Source organism: Aplysia californica, unplaced genomic scaffold, assembly GCF_000002075.1.
Source record: "Aplysia californica isolate F4 #8 unplaced genomic scaffold, AplCal3.0 scaffold00956, whole genome shotgun sequence".
Classification (NCBI taxonomy): Eukaryota; Metazoa; Mollusca; class Gastropoda; order Aplysiida; family Aplysiidae; genus Aplysia; species Aplysia californica.
Window position 1 is genome coordinate 109,416 of NW_004798226.1, and position 24,699 is coordinate 134,114.

The following is a 24,699-nucleotide window of genomic DNA, read 5'->3' on the forward strand; positions in this document are numbered from 1 at the left end:
CACACACACACACACACACACACACACACATGCACACACACATACACACAAACGTACATACACACATGCACGTACACATACACACACGTACACACACATACTCACAAAACACACACAGAGACATACTTAATAAACACACACAATGCGTCACCACAACTTGGCATTGTAACATCAAGCAAAAAAAACTAGAAATCTAGATCTAATACTTTTATGGCCGAGCGGCTGAACTAAGTTGAATCGCTCTTTTACAAACAGAGTTACTTTCAGCGTTGTATCTAAATTTAGCTAGGACTTTCCTCAGTCGACCATTCTTGACCAATGAGCGTTCTCTGAGTTCTGGGTTACCCCGGAAGCACAGCCTCAGGGCCGTAACCAGCTGGTTGTGGGTTCGGGTACATGAAAAAGCCGACTGCTAAAATCTAGCCTAGAAGTGGAAGACGGAAGAGTCGTAGATCTAATTTTATTTTATCACGGTCATTGAACGAAGTAGAATCGCCAGTTCCAGTGAGGCGTAGAACAAGCCTGAACAAGGGTATGTGTTTTACTTCTTCGTCCTTTTAATTTCTCGACAAGCATCGATTCAGTTGTCTTTGTTTGATATGATGTGAACGCTGTACAGGCGCTGGGTTATTAGAACATAGAAATTCTAGATCTAGAATATAGATCTAGATCTAGATCTAGATTCTATCTCTGCTAGATTCTATCTCTCTGATTATGCAACAACTTGAAAAGCTGTTAATTTCTTGTTTTATTTTGTACCTTCAGGTAGATTTTTGTTATAACGGCTTCTAGATCTAGAACTAGATTTCTAGATCTAGATTCTAGATATGTAGATTCTAGACCCTCCAGGTCTTTTTTTTTTACCTTTTCATTTGCTTACGAAAAGGTTTACTAGGCTAGGCTAGATTCTAGATTCTGTTACTTATATCGACCCTTAACCTTAATTTATCATGCAAGCTTATTAGATGCTACGTGCTGCTTGTAACGTTACCCTCTGAAAAGTCAGTCCTAAGACCAAATCTTGGGCCTGAATTGACTCTTACGTTTATTGTTTTTATATTATATTGCTAGATTCTATAGAGATCTAATCTAGATTAGATCTTGATTTCTATTTCTAAAAGTATTTTTTATGGCTGTAGTTATTCGCACAGGGTGTGTAAATACTATGGAATTTATACTTTTGAAATAATTTTTTTTTTAAATTTGCTTCCATCTGATCTTTATTTATTCTTTTAGATCTAATCTAAATCTAGATCTAGATCTAGATCTAGATCTAGATCTATGTGTTTTGAGAATTTTGAAATTGATGCCTGGCATTATATATCATTCTTGTGAGCTCTTCAGTTTTATATTTTAATTTTAATTTTCCTATCTTTACACTTTTGAAAACGTATGTGAATGTTCCTTGATGTGAGTTAAAGAATAAAGATGGAAGTGGATTTTAAAAAACTAAAAAATTCATGTATAAAATATTAACGCAATTTTCAGATTGCCGCGCAATTATACCATCGTTAAAACGCAAAACGCTATCTTAAGATGGCCGCGCAATCTTACGATCATAAAAACGTGCGGCGCAAGATTGCGCAGATCTGTAAATTGCATGGAACATAATGTATTGTTTGATAATAAACCCTTTTATCTCTCATCTTTCTGACTCAGTTGATGAAATGACCTTCAAATAGGTTATTGTTGTGTCAATTTTGTCATTTGTTAAGGGGAGACACAGCTTTCTAACATACTCAAGAGATCAAGCTGGTGCTGAAACATATTCTGATTTTTTCAGTTTTTTAAATCTCAAAACCAATAAAAGTGATATGTAATATAAAGTTCTAATTAATACTTTGAACTAGGCCCTGAACTCACAAAATGAATTGAAAGGGGATTAAAGTATGAACAAGCTGTGTGTCCTCAATTTTCTGAATTCTGACACAAAATTATCCCTTGAATAAAGTGTTCAGTACTAGATTCTAGGCTTGCACCCACACAACCTTACAAGATTATATGCTGGATTTTTTTCAGATTTTCTTTAAATTAATGTTAAACTTTTAGGGAGTGACGCTGCAATAATTATTAGAAATAATTTATCTCTTCAAAACTTTGCATGCTTGATTGTATGTGCTTGGTGCTCATAGCTTGGTGTAGATTTGTCTGTAGAACAAAAATTGAAGGGGTAAAAATAAAAAAAAATTTTTTAGTGGAACAGGATTTTTCTCAGCTATAATTTCTTCCATTCACCTGCCAAAAGATTACTAATCAAAACCTCCAAATTCCCTCTGCTGTTAGCTAGCATGTAATATTTTGTTGCTAATGCACACAGCAATTTTCATTATACTGGGCTAAAGTAAGTGAGGAATTTTATATACAGGATCACCTCTACACATTTATTTGCGAGCCCAAGACCCATGGATGTAAGGACCAAACCTGTCCCCGTGGTTTTATGCGGCCCGCATAATTTTGCAAAATTTTTTCATTTTTTAAATCTTTGCCGAATTTCTGATTATTTTCCTTTACCATTCTTTGTTAAAATTAACAGAATCGCATAATTTCACGTTTTTTGGGCTCAGTTTGCATAATTTCAGAATTTTTCTTGCTTAAAACGACGGGGACAGCCAAACAGATTGAAGGGCCTAACGAGTCCTTCAAAATATTTTAGTGATCCCCTGGAAACCACTCAGATCTTTATGTTATTGAAAATTTAATTAATTAATGTTAATGCCTTGATCATATTTTAAAAAGTTTTTTTTGGGTATAATTTTCCAGGAGTTAACTTCCAACTGAAGTGAATAAGGAAATATTCTACACCTCCTGGATTACACTTAAATTACTCATAGCGGGGAGTCCCTTGCATAAAGGATCACAGCACAATGGATCTTGTCTTGAATGTAGCAGACCACTATGCCTTCACTCCATACTTGTATCCGGAGACGTGGAAAGAGGACGACCCCCTCCGACAGATTGCGTCCCTGTTGATCATTGCCAACATTGGAGGCTATCTCTTGTACTTCATTGTGGCCACCTTCAGCTACTACACTATCTTCGATCATCGACTTTTGAAGCACCCGCAAATTTTGGAGGTATGTTGTCAGTACTTTTTAATCATTTTTTAAAAGGTTGTTGAATAGTCTGTTGGCAATGTTGTGTCCTGTTGAGATTCCTTGTGGTCTTTAACCCTATCCGTACGTCCTGTTTTACTATCGTATCCATACGACGTAGGGAACTCTGTGCGACCACTTTACCCTATCCGTACATCATGTTTTAATATCATATCCATACAACGTGGGGAACTCTGTACCACCACTTAACCCTATCCATACGCCGTGTTTTACTATCGTATCCATACAACGTGGGGAACTCTGTGCCGCCCCTTTACCCTATCCGTACATCGTGTTTTACTATCATATCCATACGACGTGGGGAACTCAGTGCCACCACTTTCCAAGGAGGAAATTTACTTGACAATCCGGTCTGTACGCTTTGCACAGCAGTCTGTCAAAATGATTTTTTTTTAAATACTGAAAGTTCCAAAAAGATCTTCGTACTAGAAGTATTCTAAAATGTGAGGAATACAACCCCAGGGGTACAAAATGACCCCAGGGCGTACGGATAGGGTTAAGTTTGAAGCGCTAAAACTAATTCTATCAACCGTGAACGCTCTTATCTACACTATTGACAGAATTTTACAACAAAGAAACAGTTCCAAAATGGTATGTAAATGCTTTTTGAAAGTTAAAAAGTAAAAAATGTAAGATTATGCTCATTGTTTATATACACGATGCCAGAGTGACGCTCGACGATGTGATCAGTTGTACACCTGCCCTCGCCAAAGAGGAGTGTGGGTGGTTGGCGGGTGCTCTTGTGTGGTTTGCTTCTTCTTTCCTATCAAACATATATAGTCCTTATCTCCCCTCCTTCTATTTTGTGTTTGTTACTCTCTTGTAACACCTCTAATCTTCGGCACTTATATGACCTTATTGTGTTGCTTAAGTGCCATAAAACTCTTGCTAAAACTAAAAGAGGAGTATTTGGCTTGGAAATGGTGTAAAAAACAAAAACAAAAAAACCCCACATCACTGATCACCTCCCGGGGCAGTGCCACTGACTGAAGTGTCTTTAGGTCATTCCCAAAGGGGGGGACATATCTGGTTCAAGATAGTAGAATTGTTAATGAGCTGATTCATGTCACGCTCACTGTGCCTGATCTACAACAGGTAACTGCTGCTTTTTCTTTCCTGATCCTTACTATTGTCATTTTCTCCTATTTCTTTTGTATGTTTGTCACTCCCTTCTGACCTGCTATTTTGGGGTGCCTTGATAGTCGAAGCAGACCTTGTGCTGTTAAAGCTAGAGAGGTGAGCAGTCTAAATCTGATTCCCTGTAAAGACTTCTCTGTTGACACCCATCCCTCGGCGCTTATATGACCTTATGCAGTTTGGAGCGCCGTAAAACCCTCTACTATAAAAAAAACCCAGAAAAAATACACATCACCCGCGGTGCATTGTGAAAAGGTTAGAAATGAATGGGATGATAAAAACACATTCATTGCCTCTTTTGTTTAACATTTGTGAAGTGTGCTGACAAAATGTTGTACTTCTCAGATTTTAGACCGATGGAAATAGAAACATCAAATTTATAGGTTGAAGTTTTACACTTTATCAGTCATCATCATCATTGCCTTTCTCACCCTGGGTCAGGATATAGGCCACGAACAAACACTTTCCACCTTTCCCTATCCAGGGCCAGTCGCTTGATGTCACTCCACGTCTTCCCACTTTTCTGTACATCCATTTCCGTGACTCTTCTCCAGGTTCCACGAGGTCTTCCCTTTGATCTTTTACCCTGTGGGTTCCAATCTAACACTTTTCTTGTTATGCAGCTGCCTGACTTCCTGAGAGTGTGTCCAATCCATCGCCAATGTCTTCTTCCCACCTCATCTCTGACCAGGCTCTGTCTGGTTCTTCTTAATACTTCCTCGTTGGTGATCCTGTCTGTCCATTTGATCCTCAGCAGCCTCCCCAGACACTTGTTCAAGAAAACCTGGATCCTCTTTATGCACATATGGGATGCGTTCCACGTCTCACATCCATACAACAAGACTGACTTCACATTTGAGTTGAAAATTCTAAGCTTTGTTCGTAATGAGATATCCCTGGTCCTCCAAATCCTGCTCAAAGAAATAAATGCAGCCTGTGCCTTTCCAATGCGGGACTTTATTTCAGCGCCTGTTCCTCCCTCTCTGTCAATTATACTCCCAAGATAGCAGAAGGATTCGACGTCTTCTAGTGCATTTCCTTCTATTGTGACCTCCTTTCGCCGTGCATCTATCCTGAGGACTTTCGACTTTCTGGGATGGATCCTCAATCCAACAGACTCGGATAGGCTGTTTAAAATTGTCGTCTTTGCTTGCATCTGTTCCTGAGAGTGTGACAGAAGCGCCAAGTCATCTGCAAAGTCCAGATCGTCCAACTGTGTCCATGATGTCCACTGTATACCGTTTCTGTGTCCTCTGGTGGTTTCCTTCATCAGCCAGTCAACTGCCAATTTGAAGAGGAACGGTGATAATAAACATCCCTGTCTCACACCATTCTTGATGTCAAAGTTGTCAGTGAGCTGGCCATCATGTACAACCCTGCAACTTGTCTCTTCGTACATGCTCTTGATGAGGTTCATCAACTTCTGTGGGATTCCGTGGTGTCTCAGTATCTTCCATAGGTCTACACTGTCAAAAGCCTTCTCATAGTCAAGGAAGTTGACGATCAGCTGGGAGTTCCACTCCAGGGACTGTTCCACAATAATCCTCAGCGTGGCAATCTGGTCGGTGGTTGAGCGATTTTTCCGGAAACCAGCCTGTTCATCCCGTAGGCTTGGATCCGTTGCTGTCTTGATTCTCTCTAGAATGATTCTGTTGAAGACCTTACCTGATATTGAGAGAAGAGTTGCTGCAGTTGCTGAGATCCCCCTTTTTTGGAAGCTTCACGAGGTGTCCTTCTTTCCAATCCTTTGGGAACTTGCTCTCATACAATTTATCAGTATGAAGTGATAAAAGACATGTTAAACTTGAAGAGAATGGCAGCGTGGTGGAATCAGGCTCTCGTCAATTTTTGGGCATGTTGAGTTATTGATATCATCTTAAAGCTTGTTCACTTGTCTTTATTTCGACGAAAAACATATCCATTTATCTTGAATACAAGTCGAGATATTTGCGAAAGAAGGAGGTGGGGGTCACTTGTTTTCAGAAATAAAATTAGTGAGAAAATGGCCGCCAAAGATTAGTTATTTCCTTAGCTTAAGAGTCCATGGTAACTGAAAATTTTCAATTTTTGTTTCTTTAATCAACGTTTTTCAGAAAAATCCACTCTGAAATGAGTTTTTTAATAGGCATGAAAGGTGTTGAGCCAAAAAACAAAAATTTGATAAGAATTCACAAACCTGCAGAAAAATGCAAGTTTCTTCACTTTGATTATTTTGACGAGAGCCTGATTTCACCACGCTGCCTCACATTGGTTTAGAGTCTATAAATATGACTCTTGTGTTGATTTTTGGCTGATATCTCCATTCAAGGATTGTTAGAAGTAACTCGTTTTGTTAGCACGCCTCACATTTCACAGGGATGCCCAATCTCAGGCTTTTCAGGCTTTTTCAGGGTTTGTTTTTAAAAAAAATCATTTGGAATCCCTGAAGAAGAAGGCCACTGACATAAGGTCCTTCTTCTCAGAACAGATATAATATTACTGGAATTGATTAAACAAAGTTCCCATTCCCTTGCAAAGGAAAGAGGGCAAAGGAAAGAGGAGAGGTAAGAGAGATGTTTTTGTGTGCTCATTTAAAAACTTGGAGTCAGGGAAACATTAACCACCCACGGCATCCCGCTGACTAAAGCTCTCCGGCTGGCGACAGAGAGACGTCTCTTTCTTCTCGCGACACCCAAAAGGGTTAAAGCGGCGAATGAAAGTAAAGTAAGTAAGTATTTAAAAACTTTACAAGGTTTGTGAGATAAGATAAGATACATCTTTATTGTCCAGATCCTGGCACATTGGTTTGGTGTTTCACCACGTGTACTCACACACACACACACAAGCAGGCGCGATGTGATGCTCCGCTCATTTTCAGGTGGGGTCTTTTTTTTCAAAAATCGTTTGGCATCCCTGATTTCAGAACCAAGTGCGGAAGGAAATAACAGTCACGGTGACGTCAGTTCCTTTCATGAGTCTCCCCACTGTCTTGATGTTCTTCCTGGAGGTCAGAGGTTTCAGCAAACTCTACGACAACGTCCAAGATACAAGGCTGGGTAAGGAAGGAGGGTCAAGCTCCGCCCACTTGACCTAATTATAAAATTCTTTTGTTTAGCATAATATAATATATGAGTCATGACGTGGTGGAATCAGGCGCTCGTCGATTTTTTGGACTTGGGGAGTTATTGGTATCACCTGAAAGCTGATTTATCTGCATTGCTTCCGATGAAATAAATTTCCGTCTTTCCTGAATAGAACTTAATATATTTGCGATTTAAGAAAGTGAGGTCGCCTGGTTTCAGTGGTAAAATCAGCGAGAAAATGGCCCTTAAAGTTTGGCAACTCCAATAGCTAAAGAGTCCCTGAAAAGAGAAAAATGACATATATTGTGTCTTTAATCAATGTTTTTTCAGTACCATTCACATGAAAATGTGCTTTTATATGGGCCTAACAGGTTGAGCCCAAAAATAAAAAATCGATAACAATTTACATACTGGTGGGGAAAAAACATTTTTCTCCGATTTCTGTATTTTGACGAGCGCCTGATTTCACCACACTGCCTCACATATATGAAGCATGCTGACCAAATGAGTTACTTGTCAGATTCAAGCCCTATGGAAATAGATACATAACGCTTATAGGTGAAGTTTTTACAATTTGTAAGTATGAATAATAAAAGCCATCTTTTACTTAAGGCTTAAGGAATATATGGCTTCAATAGAAAATCTACACACTTGACTGTAGTGTCGATTTTTGGCCAATATCTCCATTTTTGGATTGCGAGAAGTAACTCATTTTGTCAGTACATCTCACTTATTCTTTTTAAAAATATTTTCTAATATGGCCAAGTAGTGTGGTCGAGCAGTCATGCACACAGACATACTCACACTCGCACCGACTCGCTCTCACAAGCACTGGCATGCTCACACACAGCCTTTCTCTTCCTCTCAGTCAAACATGTACGCATGCACATAGTCTCACTTTCAGTGGGTGGTTGGCGGGTGCTCTGGTGTGGTTTGCTTCTTCTTTCCTGTGAAACATCTATCGTCCTTATCTCCCCTTCTTCTTTTTTTATGTTTGTTACTCTCTCGTAACACCTCTAATCTTCTGGCGCTCATATGACCTTATACAGTTGCGAGCACCGTAAAACCTCTACTAAAACAAACATATAACCACTAGGCTGTTTGTCTGACGTGATCTTGGTAACATGTGGTGGTTGATGTGATGACCAAGCAAAAACTATCATCTGTGAAAAGAAAACTAGAGCTGTCTGTTCGATTCTCAGGTTACCCAGTGCGCACATGCCTTGGCTCCTCTACTCCTTACTGGGTTACATTTGAGATTATTGTGACGTCATGCCCGAAAGACGCTTTTTTGAAAAGTTTTTTGAGAATGAGGGGTCGAATGTACAGTCAAACCTGCTCTGCCCCCCACCCCCGTATTATTATTATTACTCCCGATTGGCAAAATGTTGGCTCTCATTCCTTTCAAGACCCCACGGGGCAGTGCCACTGACTGAAGTGTCTTTAGGCCATTCCTAAAGGGGGGACATTTCTCGTTCAAGCACAGTTGAATTGTAAATGGGCTGATTCATCAATCTCATTCTCATAACTGTGCCTGAACTACGACAGGGAACTGCTGCTTTTTCTTTCCTAACCCTTACTATCGTCATTTTTCCTCTACTTCTTTTGTATGTTTGTCACACTCTTGTGACCCGCTTTTTCCGGGGTGTCTTGATACTCGAAGCAGACCTTGGAGCTCAGATGACTTTATTCAGTTGCGAGCGCCTTAAAACCTCTACTAAAACTAAAACTAAAACCTGCTCTAATGGCCACCTGTATAAAACAATCACCTGTACAAATGGCTACCTCCCATTTCCTCCCTAGTGTATTTTTTACATTACAATGACACTGTATAAGACAGTCACCTGTCTAAGACGGACACTTTTCCCCTCGACAGTGGGTGGTCGTAGTAGACAAGTTTGACTGTACCTTTATCGTATTACTCACTTTTAGTAGTGTTAATTTGTCAACGCTATGACCTGTATGGGATCTTAGCTTGCGGGATTGGAGATTTTGCTTTCCAGCTCACAATAGTCATTGAGTTGGGGGGGGGGGGGGGGCTGAAGGGCACTCTTTTAGGTCCTACTGTGGTGGCCGCAGCTCTTTGCTTTCTGTAAAAATTTGGCTGCTCAGGTGTGCACCATGGGTGGGCAAATGAAGAGCAAAACACCAGTCTTGCTTTTGTTGAGTTACGCACACAAAATTTCCCTTCCTTGCCATTCATTTATTTCTAGTTAGAATCAAATTTTGCAGTCTCCACGATAAATTGGAATGACATCAGAGTGCACAGCCTTGGATACAGTTTAAATCTATGGGTTCTTTAACAGCCTTGGACACAGTATAAATCTATGGGTTGTATAACTGCCTTGGATACAGTATAAATCTATGGGTTGTATAACAGCCTTGGATACAGAATAAATCTATAGGTTCTATAACTGCGTTGGACACAGTATAAATCTATGTTCTATAACAGCTTTGAACTCGGTATAACAGATTTGAACACAGTACAAATCTATGGGTTCTGTATAACAGCCTTGGACACAGTATAAATCTATGGGTTCTATAACAGCCTTGGATACAGTATATATCTATGGGCTCTATAACAGACTTGGATACAGTATATATCTATGGGTAACTGAGGATAACTTGGGCAAAGGCAAGGCGGGAGGTAGTGGTTTTGAAAGCTGGCTTTCAGAGCAGGTTCGATTGTGTGGTAAATTGTAAACTTTATGTAAGGTGTTATCGAAGTTGCTCTGAAAAATGTCAATTTAAATGTAGAAATGGCAGTCGTAAATCAAGAACCGTTAAACGGTTGCCTGGAATGGCAAAATCGATGTACCAGCAGAAGGCTAAGATATATATATATACATGTATTATATATAATATTTGTGTGATGATATGAAATATGAAAGAGAAAACTAAATCCTCATGCTACTGAATATTGACTGTTAAGTGAAAGAGTCGAATGATGGATTTGTACACACTTGATCGCTTTTTACGTGAAATGAGACTGCCAGGAGCATGAAATTGAAACCCTTATTAATATATCATTTTGCATTTCCTACCCCCTCCCACCCCCTTTTCCTGCTCTTTGCAGTTTTCCAGTTCAGATGTTTTAAATTCTCACCAAGGTATCATCATTTTTAGAGAGAAAAAATTGAAATGTTGAGTATTAGTACTTGTTTACTTAATGTTTAAATATCATATTATTGGTGTAAGGATCATTATATTACCTGTATAAATAATATATTGGTCAGCACAATTCTGAATGTATTTCACTCCAACAGAAATGGAGTTTTTGGCTTGTTTCAGGAGACAAGTGTTCTTGTTTGTTTGGGTTTTTTTTTAGATGTGTGTGGGTTTTTTTTACACCCCCATCGACACAATTTAGATAATTTAAGTAGCGAGTTCTCTCCCTCTACCTCCCTCTCTCTCTCTCTCTCTCTCTCTCTCTCTCTCTCTCTCTCTCTCTCTCTCTCTCTCTCTCTCTCTCTCTCTCTCTCTCTCTCTCTCTCTCTCTCTCTCTCTCTCTCTCTCACTCTCTCTCTCTCTCTCTCTCTCTCTCTCTCTCTCTCTCTCTCTCTCTCTCTCGTTGTTTTTAATGTTACCAGTAGTCTCTTTAATCTACACATATACACACATAATCAGTGGTAGTTTTCTGCCCCCCCAACTCCCAGGCTATGCGGGTGTGTTCCTGAGCATGTTCACCTTCATCGCCTTCACTGACATGTGCATCTACTGGATCCACCGCTTCCTGCACCACAAGCTAGTCTACAAGCATCTGCACAAGCTGCACCACAAGTGGAAGGTGAGGCTTGATTACCGTAGTTTTAGTAAGAGCTTTACGGCACTCGCAGCACAAAGCTGTTCCTGCCGTTTTATGCACACAAAAAAAATCTGAAATTACGCAAACTGAGCCCAAAAATGCGAAATTGTGCGATTTTGTTAATTTTAACAAAGAGTGATAAAGGAGAATAATAAGAAATTATGCAAGAAATGATCAAATTTGCTAAATTATGCGGGGTGCCTAAAACTACGGGGGCAGACAAAGAGATCAAGGGCAGGTCGGACAGACGGATACAAAAGGGGGCTCTCGTGGTCTAGAGGTTAAGTTGTTGGCCTCTCATTCAAAGGTCCCGGGTTCGAATCCGGGTAGCGACTGAAGAATTTTCTTCTCTAAAATTGTCTCCGTTCACCTCCTTTCCTGCTCTCAAGCAATGTTCTGTCCTCTTCTTTCATCTCCTCATACTGCTTCTTCTTTCCTATCAAACATCTATCGTCCTTATCTCTCCTCCTTCTTTTTTGTGTTTGTCACTCTTTTGTAACACCTCTAATCTTCGGCACTTATATGACCTTGTTGTGTTGCAAGTGCCGTAAAAACACTTACTAAAACTAAAACAAATGAAAAGACTGTTATTGTGTCAGTGTACTTCTGTTTACTCCTAACAAAAGCTAAGTGACTGGTATTGTATTGGTGTGCTTCTCTGTTCTCTGTGCACAGGCGAAGTAAGTAACTGTAATTCTGCCGATGTGCTTCTCTGTTCTCTGTTCCCAGGCAAAGTAAGTAACTGTAATTCTGCCGATGTGCTTCTCTGTTCTCTGTGCACAGGCGAAGTAAATAACTGTAATTCTGCCGATGTGCTTCTCTGTTCTCTGTGCACAGGCAAAGTAAATAACTGTAATTCTGCCGATGTGCTTCTCTGTTCTCTGTGCACAGACGAAGTAAATAACTGTAATTCTGCCGATGTGCTTCTCTGTTCTCTGTGCACAGGCAAAGTAAGTAACTATCGTTCTGATCTGTCCTCCTTTTTTATGTTTGTTACTCTCTTGTAACCCCTCTAATCTTTGACACTTATATGACCTAATTATGTTGCAAGTGCCGTATGATGCTTACTAAAACAAATAAAACGAATTTCTGTAATTTTGCCGATGTGCTTCTCTGTATGTAGAGTGCATACACTAGGCACGGCCACTTACCATAAAACTCTCTATAAAGTTGGTAGTATTAACGATACAACGCTCCCGACTGGCCGAGCGAGGTGAGACGCATTAGACTTAACTCTCTCGGGTTCTCTGAGTTTTTTTGGGCTTGTTCCTAAAAGTAAACCTGATGGGTTGCAAAACAATATTTGCCTGTCCTGGTTATATTTTGAGCTGAAGTTTGACATGTCATATATGTAGATCTTTTTGTCTTTTGTTTTTGGCTTTCTGCAAACAAATAAATGGTCGCTTTTAAGCACAAGGAGGCTATCCCAAAAATGCTGTTTTGAGAAAATCGAAGGTAAAGTTTTTGGATCCTTATTCAGTTTCATTAAAAGACTAGGAGTTTTCTCTATAACCAAACAAATAAACACTCCAATGAAACCAAAATTCTCCTATAAGTTGGGCGATGTCCATTCTTGGTGTAGGTCAAGATTTCTGGCAACCCACATAATCTGGGTTAGCCCGCTTGTCCTTAAAAGCGACCAGTTACACTGATGTGCTTCTCTGTGCACGAGCAAAGTAAATGTCTGTGATTTTGCTGATGTGTTTCTCTGCATGTATGTTTTCAAACTCAAACTAGATGACCATCAGTATGTCGATGTCTTTTTCTTTTTATGCAAACAAACAAACAAATGTTGGTTGGCGGGTGCTCTGGTGTGGTTTGCTCCTTCTTTCCTATTAAACAACTATCGTGTTTATCTTCCCTCCTTCTGTTTTTGTGTTTGTTACTCCCTTGTATCGCCTCTAATCTCCGGCACTTATATGACCTTATTGTTTTGCAAGTGCTGTAAAACTCTAACTATGACAAAAACAAATGACTGTAATTTTGCTGTGCTTCTCTGTATCATGTATGTTCTCAAACCCAAACTAAATTACCACCAGTATGTCAATGTGTTTTTCTTTATAAATGCAAACAAACAAACAAATGAGCGTGCTTGTTGCCTCTCCAGGTACCGACGCCGTTTGCCAGCCACGCCTTCCACCCTCTGGACGGCTTTCTGCAGAGTCTGCCCTACCATGTCTACCCTTTCCTGTTTCCCTTGCATAAGGTAAGGAATATGAATGAACCCGGGTTTTTACTATACATGAGCCTTGTGATGGCAAAGTGTTGAAAAAGAAAAAAAATTGATCTATCTCTGCTGTTCTCCTCCATGTGTTTTGGGATCTCCTTCCATCTTTTCTTGCCATCTTGTGTCTAACGGAGGGAAACTCGGAAACTCAAGAGCCGGATTACATTGGCAGATTGTGTAGGCTGTTTGTTTAATCTTTTCACTAACTTGGCGTGTCAAGTTTCTCATTACCCACTTTGGCATATTCAGTCAATAATGTCCAAGACAAGCATCCTTTGTAGAGATTAGTGGTTGTCTGAAGCTGGGGACGCCGTGGACTGTGGCATTTCAAAAACACAAGAAGAGAAGTGGGAAGAGGTTGTTCATATGTGAGGCAGCATGGTGGAATCAGGCTCTCATCAAATAATCAAAGTGAAGAAAGTTGCATTTTTTCGCGGGTTTCTGAATTTTTATCAAATTTTTATTTTTTGGCTCAACACCTTTCATGCCCTTTAAAGAACCCATTTCTGTGTGGATTTTTCTGAAAAACGTTGATTAAAGGCACAAAAAATATAAATTTTCAGTTACCACGGAGTCTTAAGCAAAGGAAATAACAAATCTTTGGCGACCATTTTCTCACTAATTTTACCTCTGAAAACAAGTGCCCCCCACCTTCTTCATTCACAAATATCTCGACTTGTATTCAAGATAAATGGATATTTTTTTCAACCAAATAAAGACAAGTGAACAAGCTTTAAGATGATACCATAACTCTACATGCACAAAAATTGACGAGAGCCTGATTCCACCACGCTGCCTCACAAATACAGGTGATTTTCCTAGACAGGTGGCCATTCGGATAAGTTTGAAAATTCACTATTACGTCCCTGCTAAAAAGTAAAGTTGGTCCCGCATCCGATCCGGACATTGGGGATTGCCTTGTTAGTGAGACAACTTCCTGGGCCTTTGGCAAGACACGTTGTGGTAGGGTGGCCAGTTCCTTTTCACGCCGCCTTTACTTCCCCAACTCGAAGTCAGGTACCCATTACTGCTGGGTGGGCAGAAGGAGGCGAAAAAAATCTGTCTGAACCGAGGCTCGATCCCGGACTTTCCGATTCAGAGACGTCCCTGCTACCTACCTTTTTTTACTGTTTTTTAATATGCCAATTCCTTGCCTTGATATACTTTCAGGTGACCTATCTTGGCTTGTTTATCTTCGTCAACATCTGGACCGTGTCCATCCACGACGGAGACTACCGAGTGCCCAATCTGCTCAAGCCATTCGTCAACGGCAGCGCCCACCACATGGACCACCACGTCTTCTACAACTACAACTACGGACAGTTCTTCACCCTCTGGGACCGGATCGGCGGCTCTTTCCGAAACCCGAGTTCCTTCGAGGGCAACGGGCCTCTAGACCAGATCTTAGGTCAGGAGAAAACAAGTAAAGTAGAAAACGGGAAGTCAAAGGCTGCCAATGGAGTTCATCAAAATGGCGGGAAATCCCTTCGTCCGAAGAAGACCGATTAAGTTATTCCTCAGTTGAAAATTTTATCAAAAACTATTATTTTTAAAGTGTCTCTATTGGGTCATGCTCAATTATGAATATGTCTGTACTCCTGCAGAGATCGGCCGAAGATGTGTTGTCAGCGTCGCAAAAAAAATTGGATCCTCTGTTTGATCCTGCTAAAGCATTAGTTTCTTGTCTTTCTTAGGACGTTGATGATGTGTTCTTGCTATAAAGTCATTTGAAATGTCTTGGCTTTGGTTGTCCCTGGCATAAAATAATGGGCATGCCTTAAATAATTTGGTGAATTTAAAGGCAAGATTTATCTGAAATCAAGAAAACTTTTGTTCAGAAACAAAATTTTGATTTATGGTAGAAATCAAGAGTCTGTGTATTGTAAAAAAAAATTTTGTTAAATTTCTTTTGGTGTATTTTAACTTTTGAAACTTTTACTTTTGTCTCAAACTTATTTTTTTTAAATGCTGCTTTACTTTTACTGTAATTTTTTTTATCAAAACGAGATAAAATAATGCAACAGGATTGTTGCTTTTCAGTGTTGTATTGACTAAGAGAGTGAGCTGTCTGTGTTATGTTTTTATGATTGGAGTGAACTTTCTAATCAGAAAGGAGGGCGGCGCGCGATAAATTTTTAATTGGTCACAACCTCCTTTGGGTTGTGCTGGTTATTTGTGACTTTCTTCTCTACCGTGACATCTTATCTTTTTTTATATATTATTGTGTGAGGCAGCGTGGTGAAATCAGGCGCTCGTCAAAATAATCAGAGTTAGGAAACTGGCATTTTTCCTCAGGTTTGGAAATTTTTATCGAATTTTTGTAATTTAGCTCTACACCTCTCATGCCCTTTGGAAACCACATTTCTGTGTGGATTGAACTAATCCTAAAAAACGTTGAGCAAAGGCATAAAAGATGTAATTTTTAAGTTTCCACGCACTCTCAAGCTAAGGAAATAACTAAACTTTGGCGGCCATTTTCTCACCAATTTTACCTCTAAAACCAGACGACCCCCACCTCCTTCAATCGCCAATATCTCGAATCATATCCCGGATAAATGGATATTTTTTTCACCAAAAGCAAGGCAAATTCACAGGCTTTAAGATGATATGTCCAAAAATTGAGGAGTGCCTGATTCCACCTCGATGTGTCACATTATAACTGTTACAATCAAGTGATGGGACTTGTTATTTTGTTTCTGTAAAATGTTTGAAGGATGTTCAGTTTTAAGAATTATAAAACGCAGAAAGTTTTTGACAGATTCGTTTCGAGGCATTCTTTTCCAACACATGTGGTGTAGTGGTTAGGTGTTTAGCTATTGCATGCAGAACGCCTGAGTTGAATTTCTGTGTTGGAGGATTTTGATCAAATACCGGTGTGTCTGGTTTTTCTACGGGGTTGTTATACTCACACACACACTCACACACACACACACACACACACATGCACACACTCACCCACACACACACATACACACATACACACACACACACACAGACACACACACACCCCAGCACAGGTTGGCCGTGACAGATATGGTCGAAGCCAGCCTCCTATATAATCTAAACTCTATCGATTGGGACATTTGGACACCTACATTTTAGACAAATGAATTTAACAATTTTAAGAAAAAATATGTTTACGTGATGAGAAGAGTCAGTTTATTGTTTGTTGATGCTGTTGTATATACTGCTTAATAAATGTTGAGTTTCGCTTTTTTTGCAATCTTCGATTATAAATTTGTTGCAGAATTTGAAGTCAAACTGCAAAATGAAATCCCTTTGACTGTAGTAATCTGGATACATTGCTTTGTAATAAAATTGTAAAATAAAATGAAATGCTAGTTGATCTAGGTAAAGTTAATTTCTCTTTTCTCGCTAACATGATTTTACTATAAATATATGTTAAATGTTATGTCTTGATAGCAAGATCAGTTAGACAATTTTGATAGGTTTTGAAATCAAATTGAAATGTGAAATGTGGTAGCGGCTGTCGTAAGGATGTATGTCACTTGTTACTGTGGCACAGACTGACTGTGCTGGGGCTTGATCTCACAAATGTGCTGTCTTTTCAAATACCTTGTCGTCAGATGAATCACATAATAATAATTAATGACATTTACATAGTGCTCAACCCCGATTAAAGTACAGAGGCTCTGAGTGCTTTACAATTCAATACAACATACATCAGTAACATAAAACGTTGTGTTCTGACTGAAAGAAAATCACTCCAAATATTCATCTTATCAATTTAAAAACAGAAACAATTTCAGCTGACATTTGAATGAATCAAACATACTAGACATGGTGATGCCCCCCCCCCCCCCCACACACCCCCCTGAAAAAAGCCATCAAATCGCCCACAAGTAGCCGATACAGTTCAAACATTTGGAGATTTGTCTGAGTGGTATGGCCCACTAATGGGTGACTTGTTAATTTTTTTATTTTTTTTAAATTATTTTTTTTTTCGGGGGGGGGGGGGGGGATCATTAAAATTTTGGGTAGGGACAGGTGTGTATTCTTCTACCCTCCGCTTGGAAATACATGACATGGTGTGACGATTTTAGCCTGTTGGTGAAATTGGACACTGGCTTTTAAAAGCTTGGCAAGCACTGGTCTAGAACTTTTTTGCAGTTGCAGGATTTTCTCGACGGTCATATCACGGAAGTGTTCTTGTTCGTGGATGTCAAGTTCCATTTTTGTTGTTGTTGTTGTTGTTTTATTTCCAGAAATCATAATTGTGCCGTTAGATGACAAAACGCCTTTTTTTTTCATTTTGACGCCAAAATGTTTTATTTGTTAAATCGAAAGTCTGATCAGTTACCCTACTTGTGTGAAAAAAATCAAAGTGAAACTGTGACTGGTTTTTTAATTAATTAGAATTCAAATTTACGAATGACTCTATTATTCAAAGGTTACGCTGACAAAAAAAACTTCTTTTTCTCAAAACTGCTGTGAAGAAAAAAAAAGGCATTTTGTCAGCTTTCGGCAGAATTAACATCACTGACAAATTTTGCCTTTTCATTTTTGTGAACTTTGAGATTTTTAAGAGGGGTGTGGGGGGGGGGGGTTGCCTTATGGTATAGGCTGTTTACCTATCCCCGCGGTTTAATGTAAAAAAAAAAACCTCTGAAATTATTCAAACTGAGCCTAAAAATGTGAAATTAATCGATTCTCTTAATTTTATCAAAGAATTATAAAGGAAAATAATCAGAAATTATGCAAAAAATGATCAAATTTTGTTAAATTCTGCGGGTGCATAAGACCTCGGGGACAGGTTTACCTTGTGCTATCATCATCATCCATGTCTCTTTGTGGCCATTGTGTACTTGTATTTATTTCCGGAGATTCAGTCGTTATTTTGTAAATATATGTAATTGTATATCCCGTTCAACATTGAACAGAATGGTCATTGTTGAGATTGAGACAATTAATTGATGTTTTCTGTCCTTATGACCCCAGATTTTTAGCTGCTGTGCTTTCGGTTGTTGACTTGGTCAATGTGCCACAGTTCACTTACAGATTTGAATCGGAGAATGAAATTTTTAACCCTATCCGTACGTCGTGTTTTACTATCGTATCCATACGACATGGGGAACTCTGTGCCATCACTTTCCGAAGAGGAAATTTACTGGTTAATCCAGTCCGTACGCTTTGCATAGCAGTCTGTCAAAATGATTTTTTGAGAAATACTGAAAGTTTCAAAGAGATCTTCGTACTAAAAGTATTCTAAAATGTGAAGAATACAACCTCGGGGTACAAAATTACCCCAGGGCGTACGGATAGGGTTAAGGGAATGTTCTCTCAGTTTCACTCTCAGTCTCAGCGTCTGTGGTATAGCAGTTAGGCACTTTGTCTTTGCACTCAAAAGACATGAGTTTGATTCCCGTGTAGGGAGAATTTTATTGAGTATCTTCGTCTGTCTGCTGGGATGTTATGACCCCAGCGGGGTGGTGCCACTGACTGAACTGTCTTTAGGCCGTTCCCAAAGGGGGTACATTTCTCGTTCTTATGCACAGTAGAAGTCTTAATGGGCTGTTTCATCAGTGTCTACAACAGGGAACTGCTGCTTTTTCTTTCCTAATCCTTACTATCGTCATTTTTCCTCAACTTCTTTTGTATGTTTGTCACACTCTTGTGACCCACTATTTCCAGGGTGCCTTGATAGTTGAAGCAGAGAGTTGAGCAGAGTAAGCCTGATTCCCTGCAAGGACTTCTCTGTTGACATCCACCCCTGGCGCTCATATGACCTTATGCAGTTGCGAGCGACGCAAAACCTCTACTAAATTTTAAAAATGAAATGATCAAGATTGTGTTGACTGGGGTGTAAAATGTCTACAATTACAATGTTCATCTTTCCCAGCCTTATGCTCTACCACTACTGTCAGTGGGTCCATGTGAAGCATGTTCCCGATATCTTTGTTTTGTGTCTGATAATAAAGCTTTAATTTTATTTTTAAAAACAGAACTTCTTTATGCTCCCTGGTTGTTTCTTTTCTGTCCTTTCAGGCACCGAACTCATGTAACCATTTTTGTGTCAGTACACCTCTCTTTATCCAACTGGCATGTGGAGAACAGTTTCTACTGCACAAATTTGGTAGTTTTCTTTTGCCTATCCAATAGAAACGACAAATACAGTTTTGGGGACATCTGAATAGACATACGGGTCTTGTACATCTAGTTCTCACTGGCTAAATTGAAGACAAACGAGGCAGGGGTAGGCCCAGAATAATCTACTAGGAGAACCTAAACAAATGGGTAACAGGGAAAGATCAGGGAAACGTAACTTTTTTGAGAACGTCCGTGCAAAGGAATGAATGGAGAACCATGATCGCCGATGTCTGGCACTGGATGATGATGATGATGATGATGATGATGACGATGATGATCCAATGGTCGGTGCAGCATCTCCTGGAAACATGCAGTGGTGGGCCAAACTTCTCTTCCCCACTAACAGTCAAACCCTGTTTTTCCACTCCCCTCCCTCTGGGTGGTTGGCGGGTGCTCTGGTGTGATTTGCTCTTTCTTTCCTATACTATCAAACGTCTATCGTCTCTATCTCCCTTCTTTTTGTGTGTGTTTGTTACTCCCTTGTAACACTTCTAATCCTCGGCACTTGTATGACCTTATTGTGTTGCAAATGCCGTAAAACTCTTACTAAAACTAAACTAAACTTCTCTCCCCCACCTAACCGTTAAACCCTGTTATTCCACCCCCCCCCCCCTTCCACTCACACACATCATTCTGCCTTCCCGCTTTCCGCCAGGTTTTGCTAATTATAAAAAAGGAAAAAAGAACGTCCATATATTAACATAATATATATAAAACGTGGCGTCGGTGGCCTAGTGGTTAGGCTCTCGGACTCGCAACTGTAAGGTCGTGGGTTCGAATCCCGACGTTGTGTCCTTGGGAAAGGCACTTTGCACTAATGTTCCTCACTTCACCCAGGTGGAAATGGGTACCCGGCTATAGACAGTGAACGATCTTGTCAGTTTGATAGTGTTTTAGCGCGTGAAATCCGCAGCTTGCACTGTATGCTTCCACGGAAGCCGAGAATGTTTCTGAGTGTTCTCAGAGGGTCTGCTGGGGTAATAATAGTTGTAAAGCGCATAGAGCATACTCTTGAGCATGGATATGTGCTATATAAATGCAATTATGATGATGATGATGATGATTATTATTATTATTATTATTATTATTATATCATTTTGATCTACCATTTGAAACCACCATCAACCAACTGCTTGAGTTGTACGGCCCATGAATAATGTAAATTTGCCCTGCAACACTGCCAGCAAATTTTTCACAGTGGGTGGTTGGCGGGTGCTCTGGTGTGGTTTGCTTCTTCTGTCCTATCAAACACCTATCAAACACCTATCGCCCCTATCTCTCCTCCTTTTTTGTGTTTGTTACTCTCTTATAACACCCCTAATCTTCCGCATTTGTATGACCTCATTGTTTTGCAAGCGGCGTAAAACCTCTACTGAAACAAAAAACGAAAAAACCCTGTTCACAAGAGGTATATATACATGTACCTCGGCACCCACTTGGCACCTGTGAAGTGAAAATCTCCCGTTCTCCCACACACAACTCTGCCAGTTAGCGATGGTCACATGCAAGAAGCCTGATGAGGGCCACCCCAACAAGTTAAAGAAGGAAGGAAAAAAGAACTGTCATTATTACATTTTCCTTCATCTGGTCATGGCAGAATGATTTCCGTTGACTTTTGGGCAGTCGTTTCTATTTGGTCGTTTTTATTACTTTTAACGCAAGGGGGCTATTCCGAAAAATGATGTTTTGAGAAAATCGAAGGAAACGTTTTCGCCCCCTGATCTGTTTCTTTAAAAGGCAAGGAGAATTTTCTTTATAACCCAACATAATTTTATATACCGTACCTATGAATCCAAACTTCTCCTATAGGTAGGGCAATGCTCACGTTTGGTTAAGTCAAGATATCTGGAAACCCCCGAAATCTGGGTTAGCCCCCTTGTCTACCATTTAATTGTGGAAATCGGTGTATTTCTGTTATACGGCCACCCCCACGACTAATGCACTATACCGCCAACTTCATGCGGTGCCAAGGTTGGTGGCATAACCTGTCCCCGTGGCTTTATGCACCCCACGTAATTTAGCAAAATTTGATCATTTTTTGCATAATTTCTGATTACATGTATTTTCCTTTCTCATTCTTTGTTACAATTAAAACAAAATCGCATAATTTCACATTGTTGGGCTCAGTTTGCATAATTTCAGAGTTTTTCTTGCATAAAACGACGGGGACAGCATACCAAGGTTTGACTGTGCCTGCATTCTGTACAAGAATGGAGGTAGAGGCAGTGATAAAAGCATTTGAATTGCTAAAAGAGAGCTTCTGCCAGACACGCTGTCATTGTCACTGACTTTCAAAACATTGCAGAGCGTCAATAAATGGATGCTGAGAAAAGCGTGGCTGCAAAGAATAGAAGTAGAAGAAAGAATAAAAAAAATAACATGGATCTGTGCTCCGGGCCATACGGGTGTGGTGGGAAATGAACAAGCAAACAAACTGGCGAGCCATGCACTTGTCAATACTGACATTAAAATGGACAAAAATGAAGGCCCTTGCCACCACACTTGAAGATGAGGAGATTGAGCATGACTATGCGCCAATCTTACGACTTGAAGAACTGGGTATCTTCAAAGGAAGTGATAGATTCATCATTGTACGGGGGATGGAAAGACGGAGGCTGCTAACCAAATGAATACCAGAACGATCAGCAGATGGACTCTGGGGTGGATATTGGACTGAGCGGGGAGCAGAGCACGTATGGCAATGTCCGGGGTTCTAGTTCTCGGATACTGTTCCCAGGATCAAGTTATCAAGTAAACCATAAGTCAACTAACTTTCTCAGTACTCCATTCTTTCCGGCCCTCCTGTGGGTGTCTGGCTTGGCTCCGCCGGGTTTGAGGCAAGAGGCCCGGAAGTGCTCCTACATAAGTGTCCGTGACTGGAAAGACGGGGAGGAGCGACCCTTGATTTGGCCGATTTTTTGGGTCAGGCTCTGCGCCTTGAGATGTTTGCTACCCCCCGGGGCAGTGTCACTGACTGAAGTGTCTTTAGACTATTCCCATAGTGCGGACATTTCTCGTTCTTATCCGCAGTTGAATTGTAAATGTGCTTATTCAACAATGTCATGCTCTTTGCAATACAACAGGGAACTGCTGCTTTATCTTTCCTAATCTTTACTATCGTCATTTTTCCTCTACTTCTTTTGTATGTTTGTCACATTCTTGTGACCCGCTATTTCTGGGGTGCCTTGAAAGTTGAAACAGACTTTGTGCTGTTGAAGCATGACAGGTGAGCAGAGTAAGCCTAATTCTCTGTAAAGAGTTCTCTGTTGACATCCACCCCTTGGCATTCATATGACCTTATGCAGTTGCGAGTGCCGTAAAACCTCTATTATAAAAAAGTCAAGTGACTTTCTCATTATCTCCATTCTTTCCGGCCCTCCTGTGGGTGTCTGGTTTGGCTCCGCTGGGTTTGAGGCAAGAGGCCCGGAAGTGCTCCTACAGAAGTGTCCGTGACTGGAAAGACGATGAGGAGCGACCCTTGATTTGGCCGTTTTTGGGGTCAGACAATACACATTGAGATGTTGGCTACCCCCGGAGCGGTGCCACTGACTGAAGTGTCTTTAGGCCATTCCCAAAGGGGGGACATTTCTCGTTCGTAAGCACAGCAGAATTGTAAAAGGGCTGATTCAACAATGCCACGCTCATAACTGTGCCTGAACTGCAACTGTGAACTGCTGGTTTATCTTTACCATCGTCATTTGCCTCTACTTTTGAATGTTTGTCACACTCTTGTGACCCGCTATTTCTAGGGTACCTTGATAGTCGAAGCAGACTTTGTGCTGTTGAAGCTAGAGAGGTGAGCAGAGTAAGCCCAATCCCCTGTAAAGACTTCTCTGTCGACACCCACCCCTTGACGCTCATATGACCTTATGCAGTTGCGAGTGCAGCAAAACCTCTATTATGTATTTTTTTTAAAGTCAAGTAACTTTCTCAGTAACTCTAGTCTTTCCGGCTGCCCTGTGGGAGTCTGGCTTGGCTCCGCTGGGTTTGAGGCGAGAGGCCCAGAAGTGCTCCTACAGAAATGTCAATCCGGTCAGTCATAAAGTCGGCCAGTATTTCAGCTGCGACCTCTCACAGTCTGCGCTCAGTCAGTCAGTAAGTGTGTAGGTTTAATGCCCCCATCAACACATTTAATAATATTAATACAGTAGATACAAACGCAATGGGGCAGCATGACGATTTACTGACAACAGCGAAGAGACGAAAATCAAAATGGTATGGGCGTGTCACAAGATCCACAGGACTCGCCAAAACAATTCAGCTAGGAACCATGCAAGGAAAGAGAAAGAGAGGAAGGCAGAGAAGGAGATGGGAGGACAACATTACAGAGTAGACAGGAAAGACAATGGGTGACAATCTGAGGAAAGCAGGGGACCAAGAGAAATGGCGAGAGCTGGTTTTCAGATGCAGTGCTGTCCCCAGGGTTGCCCCAACCACGGGGTAGAAGAAGAAGAAGAAGAAGAAGAAGAAGAAGAAGAAGAAGAAGAAGAAGAAGAAGAAGAAGAAGAAGAAGAAGAAGGAAGAAGAAAAAAAAAAAAAAGAAGAAGAAGAAGAAGAAGAAGAAGAAGAAGAAGAAGAAGAAGAAGAAGAAGAAAAAGAAGATTATAGTCATTGGAGCACTCGCTGCTGCGGAACCTTACCGGAGGTGAGGAAAAAGGCCCAAACTTGGACACAGCGGGAGAGATGGCGCGAGCTCTAACGGGGGGGGGGGGGGGATGGGGGCTGTAGGCGGCTCTCACCAGGCAGTCAGCAGTGCGGTGGTCTGATTGGCCAGTCTCTGCAGTACAAAACAACCATTATATCTATAAAGGCAAAGAAGGAAGACAATAGACGCTTGACAGGAAAGAAGGAGCAATTACCCCACCAGAGCACCTGCCACCCACCCACCCACACTATCATTGTAGCAATACATTACAGTACTAAACAACTTTTATAAATGTATATATACATAATAAAAAGTATATATTATATATATATATATATATATATATATATATATATATATATATATATATATATATATATATAATAATAATAATAATAATAATAATAATAATAGTAATATAATAATTATAATATAAAGGCAAAGAATGAAGACAACAAACAGTAAGTAGTAATTTATTCACCAGTCCAGGTCAACAGATCATGGAAAACAGTTCCCAGGAGAAATAAATTTACAATGCATAGAGGATGAAAAGACATTGTTACTTTAATATTAAGACAGTAGAAATAAAATAGAAGCAATAG

General features: G+C 40.3%; 1 protein-coding gene across 1 annotated transcript; it reads left to right on the top strand.

Annotated features, from left to right (window-relative positions):
* The first annotated feature begins 342 nt into the window (after nucleotides 1-342).
* LOC101855684 (lathosterol oxidase) lies at nucleotides 343-15,370 on the top strand. The gene is made up of 6 exons (XM_005110864.3): nucleotides 343-532; nucleotides 2,761-3,074; nucleotides 7,153-7,285; nucleotides 10,969-11,099; nucleotides 13,225-13,323; nucleotides 14,515-15,370. The coding sequence occupies exons 2-6, from the start codon at nucleotides 2,865-2,867 to the stop codon at nucleotides 14,851-14,853; spliced, it is 912 nt and encodes a 303-aa protein (XP_005110921.1). The 5' UTR covers nucleotides 343-532; nucleotides 2,761-2,864; the 3' UTR covers nucleotides 14,854-15,370.
* Nucleotides 15,371-24,699: the final 9,329 nt, after the last annotated feature.